Below are 12,836 nucleotides of genomic sequence, written 5' to 3'. Positions count from 1 at the left end.
GTGTAGCATCCCCCTTCAGGTCCTAGTTGAGAAGCGGCCCCTAGCACAGCCTTGGCTGTTGGGGTTGCTAGGAGACCACCCACAGCGCTGTAGGGCCTTCCTAAAGTCTGCTCTCTGGGTGAAGTCAGCACTGGATGCCACAGCCCTAACTCTCGGAGTGCAGCCGGAGCGCTACAGACGCAAGCTACTGTGCACATCTCAGCGTACAGGACGTGGGGTGAGCCGAGAGGGGAGTGGGGATAGCAGTGTGCATATACCCGTAGGGATAGACCTCTCTCCCTGGAAGGTGCTTCAAGATAGGGCAGGACTGCCACATGAGCCTCCTCTCGTTTCTAGGGGAGAGCCGGTATATACCTTCAAAGAGGGACATACCCTGTGAAACATAGCTCTAACTCGCCGGAGCCGTCGAGTGGTTTTAAAATGTGCTTTTTAGAAGAAGCATTTCACCATCTTATTAATCCCACAGTCTGCTGGAGAGTTTTCCTGTGGAAAGAGTATAAAACAAGGTCTTCAGTCGCACAGAGCAAAAGACTTCCTTTTAAGGGCAGCACTGGAAGGCCTGACTCTGGAACGATTTAAAGAAGCCATCACATGGCTTGTTTGTGCTGATGTCACCGCATCTCTACCCGGCTGGTGGCACCTCCTCGGCCCCCACCCCTGGCCACAGGGCCTGGAGCCAGACACATCTCATGTTCTTGCCCCCAGTTGCTCTTTTCTATTCAGGGATAAGCCAGTCGGCCAGAGAGGAAATTGCAGCCCAGCCACAGAGACGAGTCCCTTGTATCTCTGCCCCATTTTGATTAATTTTTATGGGGGAAGCGATGGGGGCCCCGGGAGAACAGGCTTCTTTGCCACCTAACCAGAATAGGTGAGCATGCTACCTGTCTGCAGTGGACCCAACCAGACCCTCATGAGATGTGACTGTGGACAGCCAGGAGAGGGCAGTCTCCTTGTGGGACCATTGGCTACTCTTTTTCAAGTAACTAAAGTACAGCTCTGTTGTTTTGACAAGAGAGCCTCACTCCTACTCCATCTCACCGGTTGTGTGACTATAGACATTTTTAAATGCTTTGCTTGGTGCACACCCTTAATCCCAGCACTCTCGAGGCAGAGGCAGGCGGATCTCTGTGCGTTCGAGGCCAGTCTGGTCCTACAAAGCGAGTTCCAGGAGAGGCTCCAAAGTTGCAGACAAACCTGTCTGGAAATAAATAAATAAATAAATAAGTAAATAACTAAAATGAGGGTGGTTGTAATTGTTATAGCAGAGGGACATACCTGCCTCTTGAGGAATAATGTGGCCCCACGCCCAATGTTCTTCCTGACTCCCTGCAACCTGGTGTGTATCGCCAGGACCATCACTTCGCCTCAGTGAAAACAACTAGTTGGCAAGGGACACAGGCATTGGCCACCTTATTGGTGTTTTCTCTCACCCCAGAGGGTAGATGGTAAATATTGTAGGGTTGTAAGCTAAACAGCCTTTGTTTTAACTAGTCAGCCTACAGAAGAGCCACAGGTGATGTGTAACAAGAGCTCCGGTAGAATTCAACTTAGAAAAACAAACTAAAAGCTGCATCTGGCCTGGCTATGATTAGCCTCTAGAATGTTTAATTCTGGGTGGATCTCCAGCTCACCCTTTTCCATCGTTTCTTCAGGTTACTGCCCTGTGTGCAGCACTCTGCATGTTCTGGGTACCTAACTTGACCCAGGGCTTCTGAGGAAGCTGTCCAGGTGGGCAGTGGGGCCTTTTTTCTCCTTTGGAATTATTTGCAGTGACCAACCGGTGGTCTAGTAATCAGCCTGACACAATACTAGATGCCCGTTCGGGTGCTGTGAGATTCCTGCATATGCAGGGTTCCATTTAGTGGATTTCACTGTGAAGTATCCGTTGGGGCAGGAGTTGTAAAACCGAACAGTTATCTTCAGGGACAGAGGCAGAAGGTCCTTTGGTCTGAGGCTTCTCTGAATGCGGGCTGCCCTCACTTCTCTCTGCCCTGTCCATCTGTCAAAGCCTGGGGGCAGCACCCTTCACAGCATAGGTACCAGAACCCTGACTTGACAAGGGACATCAGAGGAATGAAGAAAGGACCAGCACATGAATTTAGAAATGCTGGGGTTGGGTGGACTAGGCTCTGGAAGCTCAGTGTGTTTGTTGTATGTGGTTGAACAGGGAGGTGGAGTTGCATACAGATAAACAAGGAAGTAGGGTTATCTACTGCTGAGCAGGGACACCGGTTTAGTTCATCTCCTTAGGAAGCAGTCTTCAGGCCGTAAGTACCCAGTGGGAGTAGACGTCTTCAACGCACACACTGTCAGCATTTGCACTCAGACCTCGGGAAGGCTTACCATCTCTAAGCTTCACTGGGGAAGACTTTCCCACTCCCATGGGAATGGGGCATTGGAGTCCCTGGCTGTGCCCGTGTAGGCAGTCCTCACTCATTCAGGCCTTCAGTTGCTCAGGGCTCCCTCTGCTCTCCACACCCAGGCCTTTCTGCTCAGGCTGGTGACTGGAAGCCTTCCTCTTCCGCCATGCGGGGCTGCTAGCCCACATGACTCAGGGAACTTTGCAGAGGTCTGTGACCTGCGGGAGAAAAGGGGGTGCCACATGGGCTTCCTATGTTCTTACCTTGGCCTTGCTTGTAGAAGAAACTCGTTCTCTGTGCTTTCCCTGGCTTGTCGGCTTCTGACCTGAGGTTTCTGTTGGGACTCAGCTTGGGGCCAGCCTGGATCTTCCGGGCTTCGTGAGACATGTAGTAAGTAGGTGCTGGCTTGAGCTAACAAGCTTGGGATGTGTGGTCCGTCTGTCTGGCACCCGTGCCGCCTTCTTCCTCAGGCCCGCTGCCAGGGGCACCGTAGTGCCAGGAAGAAGCTTAGAAATATCCTAGGTGGGGGTGCAGAGAATGATGGCTGTCAGGGAAGCTGTGATCCTCATTGGTGGGGAATGAAGGATTCCCGATTCCGGTTCTGGAAACCATGGCTGGAAGAGGTGTTTCAGACAGAAAACGGGTGGTTTTATTTCTTAAAATTGCCGCCATCAATACAGCCCTGTCATGGTAGACTCCATGTGAGGCGAGTTTGGGTTTGGCACCATGGCTGGGCCAGATAACGTGGCGGCGGGATAAGAAGCCAGGGCCGCAGAGGGCAGAGTCCCGCAACCCTCTGGGCCGCTGTGACCTCCGCACGAGGCCTCTTGCATCTCACCCGCTTCCCTTCTCCCCATCAGGTTTGAACTCATGCGCATGTGCTGGCAGTACAACCCCAAGATGCGGCCCTCCTTCCTGGAGATCATTGGCAGCATCAAGGATGAGATGGAGCCCAGCTTTCAGGAAGTCTCCTTCTACTACAGCGAGGAGAACAAGCCTCCCGAGCCAGAAGAGCTGGAGCTGGAGCTGGAGCTGGACCCCGAGAACATGGAGAGCGTACCGCTGGACCCCTCGGCCTCCTCAGCCTCCCTGCCTCTGCCCGAAAGACACTCGGGGCACAAGGCCGAGAACGGCCCAGGCCCCGGAGTACTGGTCCTCCGTGCCAGTTTCGATGAGCGACAGCCTTACGCTCACATGAACGGGGGACGCGCCAACGAGAGGGCTCTGCCTCTGCCTCAGTCTTCGACCTGCTGATCCTCAGACGCGGAAGCACATGCAAACAGTAACGTGTGCGCCCACTCGGTGCGCAGGGGGAGAGCAGGCCGTAACAATCTATTCACAAGCCTCCTGTACCTCAGTGGATCTTCAGAACTGCCATTGCTGCCCACGGGAGACGGCTTCTCTGCAGTAAACACATTTGGGACCTCCCTTTTTTCAATATGCAAGCAGCTTTTTATTTCCCTACCCGAATCCTTAACTGACATGGGCCTCTGCAAACCTTAATGACAACACTTAATAGCAACAGGACACTCGAGAACTGAGTCTCCTCATTCTATACCTTTCTCTCTCTTCTGCCTTCCCTCTCTCCTCTCCCTCTCTTCCTCTCTTCCTTCTCCTTTTTCTGCTTTACAATGGAAAAATTGTTTGCTGAAAGCCCAGCCGGGAAGCCTTCTTTTTCTTTTTTCTTTTTTTTTTTTAATCAGATTGACTTAATGGCTGTCCCTGGGGCTCCTCCTCACCCCATACACACCTGCCTGACACCATAGGTCTTTACAAAAAAAGAGAGAGAGGAGAGAGAGAAAATGCACACACTGAGATGGAATTTTTTAACTGTATCTTTAACCTTTTTAGGGTCATCTGAAATTTTCAAAGGGCCATTGTTCATCCACAGTTGTTACCATTTTCATGCCGCCAGATTTTGCCAAAACCCTATATTTTTCTTTTTTCTCATGCGCACTCCCTGCGCTGATCTCCTTTTGTCCAGAGGCATAGGGTGAAACTCGGCATCAAGTTAATAATATCACTCCAGAGACACGCTGGCGATGCCTCCGCTGTGTCTCGGCGTGCCCTTGTGGCCACATCCCCCTGGGTCTCGTCGCTCTGTGACGACTAGGTTACCGTTTGGGAGAACTGAGCAAGATGGAGCCTGCCCTCATTGGAGAAGGGGCAGGCTGACCTGGCTCCCCCACCCCCACCCACCCACCCACCCACAGCACCCCAGGAATGCTGGAGCAAGTGGCCATGAGCAAGCCTGAAGGTCAGGTTGTGGGTCAAGATGTTCCTCAGACCTCTCCTGCCCTTTCCCCAGCCTCCCTCCTGGCCCCCAAGGGACACAGATGCGAAAGGGTCCCGGGGACTCTGCCCGGCTGTTGGTGCAGACGTGCGAGGAAGGGATTGAGACACCACAGCTGCAGCGCCAGGCAGTGGAACCAAGTAGTCTAAGCTTTGGCATGGTCTCTGTTACTAGGACTTCTTCATGGGTCTCTCAGTTCTATGTTAGACCATGAAACATTTGCATACACATCGTCTTCAATGTCACTTTTATAACTTTTTTACGGTTCAGATATTCATCTATACGTCTGTACAGGAAAAAAAAAAGCTGCTATTTTTTTGTTCTTTATCTCTGTGGATTTAATCTATGAAACTTTCAGGTCTCCCCTTCTTCCTTTCTGCTCACTCCAAGAAACTTCCTATGCTTTGTACTAGAGTGTGGTTTTTTTCCTTACTCTTCTCCAGTAACTAATGCTTCTAGAACATAATTTGCCATGAACTGTTTGATGCCTTTTTTAATAAATACATCTCCCTTCCCCCACTCCCTGCAACCCCATTCATTATCTTCTAACCGATAGGCTCTGTGGGCGCAGTGCTGCTCAGGGACTGAGGAGGATGGGTGGCCAGGACCCGGGTACTGCTGGGCCCTGCCCTCATCCCCACACCTCCCTGCACACAGCACTGGAGTGAGTGTCTGTTAGCCTGCAAGACATGCCACAAACTCAGGTCAGAAACAAAAAGAGGTTAAAAATCTCACACATCCTGGCTTAGTTTTATAGTCCCCATTGTTGAAAGTCACACCTTGGCCTTCCCTCTTTGTTTTGGTTTTGGTTGTCTCTCTCTCTCTCTCACACACACACACACACACACACACACACACACACACACACACATTCATTTTGGGATACAATAGCAGTTTTAACTGCAGACAGTAGGTATTTGAGTTACTTTTTATGGGTACTTAATCCTACACACACACACACAGCTGCTGAGTCCCCTAGTGGCCCGTCTGCCGTCACCCTGACCCTCACCAGGCCAGCCTGCCTGTCTTGAACCAGAATGTCTGAATGGGTGACTTCCAGGTGAGCAAGGTGCAGGGTACCAATACCCCATGGCCAGAAGCAGCAGCCTCAGTAGAATTCTGGAGACCACTCCCAGGTCAGAAGGCCTGAGTGTCAGGCAGAGCAGAGGTGATCCCACGGTAGCCCCGGAGTCCTTTGCCGGTCCTTAGTTGGAATTTGTTTTGTTTAGTTTTTAACAATTTTTACCAGAGTGGTGACAGCGGAGAGTTGCTTCTGGGCTGGAAATAATTAATGTATGAGTAAGAAAAAAAGCTGGAAGATGATGATTGCAGTTGTGACTGGGGATTAAACACAGGAAAGGTTGCAGTTCTCTGGCTTATCTGTAGTTTAAGGTTCATGGCTCTTAACTAGCCCCACAGTGTTTCCCCTTGACAAAAAGAGAGGCAAAAAGAGGAGAAAAAATGTTTATTAAGAAGGTATTACATGTAGGAGTTTTAATTTATTTCGTGATACCTGTTTTAATCACTGTAGAGAAGCCCCCTTTATGAATTTAAATACTGAGGAAAAAGGGTGTGTGTGTGTGTGTGTGTGTGTGTGTGTGTGTGTGTGTGTGTGTGTGTTAGGTGTTAGACGGGACAGTTTTTGCTTTGGGGAGTGTTGTTTTTCAAACATTTATCTACCTCACTCTTATTTTTCATGTGTATATATATATATATATATATTAAAAAATACATCTCACACTTCTCAGAACCTGACAATAGGCCAATGATACTGGTAACCTCATCCACACCACAGGCCACATACCCTGGTGAAGCAGAGAGAGGCCAGGCTGGATTCTGGGGTCAAAGCAACACTAACTCTCTCAGCCTCCCCCACTCGTCTCCAAAAGCTCACCTTTCCCGGGCATCTTTGTTTTTTTATTTTGTTTTGTTTTCCTCACCTGGTTCCCTCAGAGGTTTCCCTGCTTCCAACCCAACACCCCCATGAGCCTAGAGTACACCAGTGGAGGGGGGGTCCCTTGCCCGTCCTCACCCGGCTGACTTTGGAACAGAACTTTCTTTATACAGATCGAATGACCGACATATATCGCCCCCAAGAGAGAAGATAACTCCCAGGTTTTGAGGGCAGGAGGCGTCCACACACAGGTTGTCTGAAAGTCCTAATGTGTGTGCACGTAGGGTCACCTGTTGGCTGGCTCTGCTGCTCCGCTGAGGCCTCCACTGTGGCAGGGGCGTGGCCCCATTGCTGTCCTGCATTGGTTTCTCTTAGAGGTACAACCATGTTGGCAGCTGCAGAGCCCTGCCCTCACCCTGCTTCTGAAAGAAGGCCAGTATGATAAAGGGAGGGCCGGGCACAGCCCGCACCCCCTGCAGGCTGCTGTGCTCCCTCCCCCCAGGGCTAAGCAAGGACTGACCAAACCTCCTTGAGGCTGGACAGCCAGTGGTCGGCTCCCAGCCTTCCCTGTGCTTTGCCTCTGTCCATCCCATCCCTTTGCTGCTCACGGGGGTGGACAGTGCACTCCTCAGTTCCAGCAGCTGCTCTCACAGGCCCTGGGGACTTTCGTTGGGAAGCATGGGTGACTTTTCCCGGTGTAGAGAACTGCCTAACAGTTGACGAGTTAAGCTCAGGAGTCCTTTGCCTCCTGCCAGAACGCTGCCCTTCTCGGAGTTCCTAGGAGCTCACAGGGTCCCTGGGAGACACCGTTTGATCAGGGTTTTCTACTCTAGGTGATCCCATGGTATTGTGGCCTCTCCTCTCTTGCACATACCTACCGGTTTTCCACAACTGGATTTCTACAGACAATTCAGCTGGTTTTAAGGGTTTTTTTTTTTAATTGTCCAAGTTGTTGGTGTTGTTTGATGTAGATTTTTTTCTTTAAGTAGAGAGAAAACACCTAACAGTGTAGTGCCCATCATAACAAATGCTCCAGAAACACTTCAATAAAAGAGAAGTTTTCTTGTATGAGGGTGCGGTCGTTTTCGCTGGACCAACCCACCCACCTTGACTATTGCAAGGCATCATGTGTCCACAGTTCTAGCCTGATTTCATGCTGATTTTTCCCACCTCTTCCTGATTTTTCTCTTTATATGCTCCAAGTAATCTTACCAAGCTGAGCTGTGGCCTTTTCCATGCAACCTCCTTCCCTGGCGGCAGCCCGCACTGCTTGAAAACATGAAACATGAACCACTGAGGCACATCGTTCGGGGGATGTGAACATGAAGGTGTTCTCCCACACAGCCCTTCCTTGAGGCAGCAGGCGCTGAGTTGTGGAGGCACAGTCCGAACCTGAGCTGTGTGACACCCACACAACCCCATCTCCTTTCAGGAATGTCATGACGTTGATTCTTAGTTGGAATGAGGCTTCCTCCCTGGAACACAGACTGTTGAAGGCCATCGTTGGCCCCTCCTTCCAGCCTGTTTCTTATGACTCGGGACAATTCAATGGTAGGAAAAGCAGCTTCCTAAGAGAGACAGGCGATCGTTGTGATATGAGCAGATGGCAGAGTGTTTGGAATGCAGTAGTATTTCTTGGATGGGCTAACAGACGGATGAGCTCTGTATGATGCCAAGTTCTGAGCCAGTGTGAGCTCCTGAAGCCTCTTCCTTAGCAGCGCACCTCTGTCAGCAGTGGCTGTCCCTGAGGCAAGCAGGCTGATGTGGCAAGGTCTCACCAAGCTCAGGTGGGTAAGAAGGCTAGGATGCTTACCCCTGTTACCATCGTTGGGTCCTCCGAGAGTGGCCACACAGGTGAAGGCAACGCTGTTCCTAAACGTTGGCATCCTGCATGCGACAATACCACCCTGTTGATATGCTTTGGCCCATTTTAACAGTAATGAATTTATGGTTTGGGTTTTTTTTTTTCTTATGTTACCTTTGTATTTGTCTGATGTCTTTTCATTTCCTGGGCTAAGCAGCACATTGGGAGACCTGGACCAGAGAGATCCACTCCTTAACGAACCAGTGATGATGGTCAAACTTTCTCACTCGGCTCTGAACTAGGTGGTGGTACAAATGAGAACTTCAAGACAGGATGTTTGTTTAAAGTGAACCTCTCTTGCCAGAGGTGCTGAAGATAGAGGCCTTGGACAGGTCAGGGGGCTTCTTTGGGCCTTCAACTTTGACATCCGGATGGTTATTGAGAGAAGCAAACTCCTTGATGGATAATGGGATGACCATGCAGTAGGAAGCCATGGTGACGGGGATGGTGACATGAAGAGGATTGGGGACAGAGGCATAAGGGCTCAGAAGAAGCCAGGACCACTTTTGGATGTGATGGTTTCTGAATGTGTGAGACCACGTCAAGGCTGTGGAGTCATCGTGGGCATTTGGTTTCAGATAATAAACTTAGCATCGTGCTCTGGGAACTCACAGAGCTAAGTCACGTGTTGGAGAACTCAGACTCCATCACACTCACCAGCTGAGTTGTCTGGGGCATGCTAAGGATTTATTTTGTTTTGTTTATGTGAGAGCTTCATAATCACTGATTTGTGTGTCCACATTTGTGTCTGCATCTTTCCAGTAAACATTGTTTTTTTTTTTAATTAGTCACTCATTATCGTTTCCAATCGGGCTTCTAAGTCCAGTAGATTACGGGTAGTCAGTTGACGAAGATCTGGTTTACAAGAACTAATTAAATGTTTCATTGCATTTTTGTAAGAACATAGAATAATTTTATAAAATGTTTGTAGTTTATAATTGCCGGAAGTAATTTAAAAACACTTTTCCCCCTCTGTGTGTGCAAATATGTGTTTGTGTTCTTTTTTTTTTTGACACTTGTTTACTAGCTAGCTTTACAATATGCCAAAATAAAAAAACCAAAAAAATAAAAAACTAAAAAAAAAATATTCCCCGCCCCATCCTCCAGATCCAAGCCGTGGTTCACTCCCTTTCCCAAATGCTATGTGCTCTAGTTTGTAAAAGAAAAAAAAAGAAAAAAAAAAAAAGGAATGACAGTGGTTTTAAAAGTACTTCTGTATTCTTCAGTATCTTGGTCTTGGAACCTTTAGCTGGGGAAGCAGTCACCTTTTACTGATCATTTCCCTGTGGAGTGTGCCAAGCCCCTTGCTGGCCATGGAAATAGCAATGTGTTGCCACCCAGCAGTGTGGGTTGGTGTTCACTGGTGGCATCTGGCTCATGTGGCTGGTGTTTATCCTAGTTCTGCAGTGTCATAGAGGTGGGAGGGTCTCAAGACACAGAATGGCTTCAAGGTGACCACGCAAACAATCCTAGTGTGCGAGCCATTGGCATGCATATGTACATGCCTCAGATCCCAGTGAAGGCTGTGCCTACTTGTGTGTAAGGCCGAACACTGAAGGTACATTTTTCCAGTACAGAACAAACTCTCAACAAAAACCACAACATGGTCCCCCCCCAATTTTTTTAAGAGTTAAAATTCATGTCCTTCGACTCCCAGTGCATTATTGGCCATGTCTCTATAGAGTTCCAGAAGATACCGTTGCTGAAAGCATCTTGAATTGTCTAACTCTACAGGGGGAAGGTCTAGGAACTATTTGTGGGTTGGGTTGCACTGGATTTGGCTTTTGACTTTCTCATGGATGTTGGGCATTGTGGCAGACACGGGTGGGACAGATGCCTGCCTGTGACATCATCTGTCTGCTTCCTAAACCAGTGAGGTTGGGGGAGAGGTTTGCCAGGGTTTGTCTACCTCTGGGATTTAAAAAACAAAATAAAATCAGAAGGTATGAGGGAACAGATGCACCGCCAATAATGCATTTCTGAGTTTTCTTGTTAAAAATTTTTCTTAAAAAAGAAAAAAAGTTTTAAAAAGATATCAATATGGCCAATTTGTTACATAAAATAATTTTCTGTGTATAAATTATTCCTTTAAAAAACCCTCTGTTTATATTTTAAAAAATCAATAGATGAAAAAAATTCAATGTTTTTGTATATTCTGTTGTAAGAATTTATTCCTGTTACTGCGACATACTCGGGATTCTTTACATTATGAAAAAGAAACTTTGTCTATTTTGAATGGCTGACGCTAAGGCCACCTGAGTTTCTATTACTCTGCTTTTTTCTAGTAGGTAAAGTACCACATGGGTTAAGTTAAATAAAAGAATTCTGTATGCACCTTTGTCTCCCGAGTTTGTTTCCCCCTGCTCTGGAACCATCCCCCACTTCATCGGGAAGCCGAACTTCCCCTGGCATGTGTGTTCACACGTGTCACTCGGAAATACTCAGTGTGAAAGCAGGGCCCTGACAGTTGAGCTTGTCTGAATGCAAGTTGATGTTGAGCTTGGAGAAGCTAACTGCCTCCCCAGTAAATCAGCTAGGAGAATGCGCGCCCACTGCGGAGCCTGGCCGAGAATGTGCAGAGGGTGTCGGGATTGATGACAGAGACCAGTCGGTGGTGAAAGAAGGCTTCAAGAAGGCCCCGCTTTATTCTTACCCCAGCTGGTTATATGCCCCGACTTTAGAGGCAGCGGTAGGGGGTCAGGAAGAGGCGGTTAGTCGTTGGAATGGTCAAGGTCAGGGTGTTCCCCTGGGCAAGCCCTTCTGAAAACACCAGGAACTTATTGTTCCGCATTGTTTTTTGGTAAACATGTTTTCTACCGGTTACAGCTGCCTGCTCCCAGGCTGACGGGGAAGTGGGCCTCTGGCCAAGGTTTCTTGTTCCCACAGAACAGTAGAGTGCACAAAGCACAGTTGGCAGTAATGGTTTGTAGGCTCTTCTAGACCTTCTTCCATTGACAGTGGCCACGGTGGGTTTGATATGTGTGTTGGAGGTAGGGCAAAGACTTACATGCATGCATTTCCATGTCTTTGGCACTCGGGAGGCAGAGGCAGATGGATCTCTGTGAGTTCGAGATTAGCCTGGTCTACAGAAGCTAGTTCCAGGACAGCCTCCAAAACCACACAGAAACCCTGTCTCGAGAAACAAACCAACAAAAAGGTGGACACCAGACAAAGTACTAAATGGGAAGACATGGGCAGTAGGAGCAAAGGTCACGGTGCCTCAAGACCTCGAGAGTCTAATGGGTATTTGATTTTACATGGAAAAGGTCATTCTGAAAGAGCACATCCTGGAACAGTCTGGCACTGTCTGGGAGTCTCTGCTCACCGAGTGCTCAGGGAGCTTCACTAGATGATTACGGAGGTCGAATTTCCCTGGGTGTCCCACAGACTCTGCCTCCAGCTTGCCATTCTGTGCTTTATGATAAGCCTGCCTGACCAGAGGCAGCCACTTCTAAGGATGAAGGCGGTGGGCTATTAAAAGTCAGGCCCTCTCCCTCCCTTCTGAGTTCTGTGTTCAGCGGGTTCCATATTTAAAGGTCCACTTCTAAAGAAAAGAGTTCTGCTTTACGGAAGATTTGAGAGCACAGTGCTGGCTAACATTGGCTGCTCTCTGGTGAAGTCCCCAGCTGATGGCAAACGGAAGTCAGAACAGTTCAGAGGCCAGCAGGCTCTTTCAACACCTGAGACAACACAAGATTCCCTCAAGAATATTTAACTTCCCAGGGCAACTGGCCTAAGGGCTTCCCACCAACTCCACCACTTAAAGGTGCTGCCTTTCCTTTACCCTTGCATGCTGGGGGCCAAGCTTTCCACACATGAACCCTTGAGAAACCACCTTAAAACTATATCCAAGCCACAAACTGAGGGCCACACCCAGAGCATTTTTTTTTACTAGTGAGTTGTTGACATTTTCTCGTCCACCCGTTTTCTGGGTATTCACAATCAACCTGCAGAGGCAGAACTTTTTATTAGTCTAGTTTATAGGCAAACACTCATGCTCCAAACCACCCAGCTGTTAATGACCAATGCAGACCAATCTTGTACACTACGGCTATCAAACATACAAAACCACCCACATAAAAAACATCAAACATACAAAAGCCATAACTGAACAGGACACTGTGTATTGCCAGGGGATGCCAGGTCATTTACAAAAGCCACAATGCAAATGGGTCCCTGGGGTCGGGTACGGAAGAGGAAATAGGAGGGCTGGTCATCAATGGAGAGTTCTGGGCCTCCTAACTAGGTATCTTTGAAAAAACAAAAAAACCCACAATGTTTTTTAATGTGTCTGGCCCGTGCCAACTGATCTGAAATAACACTGGAGCCCACTCCCAGAACAAGAGGGGTGTAAGGCTTTAGGCAGAAGCTCTTTGCTCACAAAAGGGAAGGGTCTCCATAGGACCAGCCAAGCAGCTAGGCCCT

General features: G+C 48.7%; 1 protein-coding gene across 1 annotated transcript in view; it reads left to right on the top strand.

The window, feature by feature from the left end:
* Igf1r (insulin like growth factor 1 receptor) overlaps nucleotides 1-10,745 on the top strand; it is a 280,892-nt gene extending 270,147 nt beyond the window's left edge. The window contains exon 21 of the mRNA XM_040730426.1: nucleotides 3,221-10,745. Coding sequence (XP_040586360.1) covers nucleotides 3,221-3,614 — 394 coding nt within the window. The 3' untranslated portion in view covers nucleotides 3,615-10,745. The remainder of the gene's footprint in view (nucleotides 1-3,220) is intronic.
* Nucleotides 10,746-12,836: the final 2,091 nt, after the last annotated feature.

The sequence above is a fragment of the Mesocricetus auratus genome, unplaced genomic scaffold (genome assembly GCF_017639785.1).
Source record: "Mesocricetus auratus isolate SY011 unplaced genomic scaffold, BCM_Maur_2.0 Super-Scaffold_4256, whole genome shotgun sequence".
In the NCBI taxonomy this organism is placed as follows: Eukaryota; Metazoa; Chordata; class Mammalia; order Rodentia; family Cricetidae; genus Mesocricetus; species Mesocricetus auratus.
This window is presented reverse-complemented; position numbering and strand designations above follow the sequence as displayed.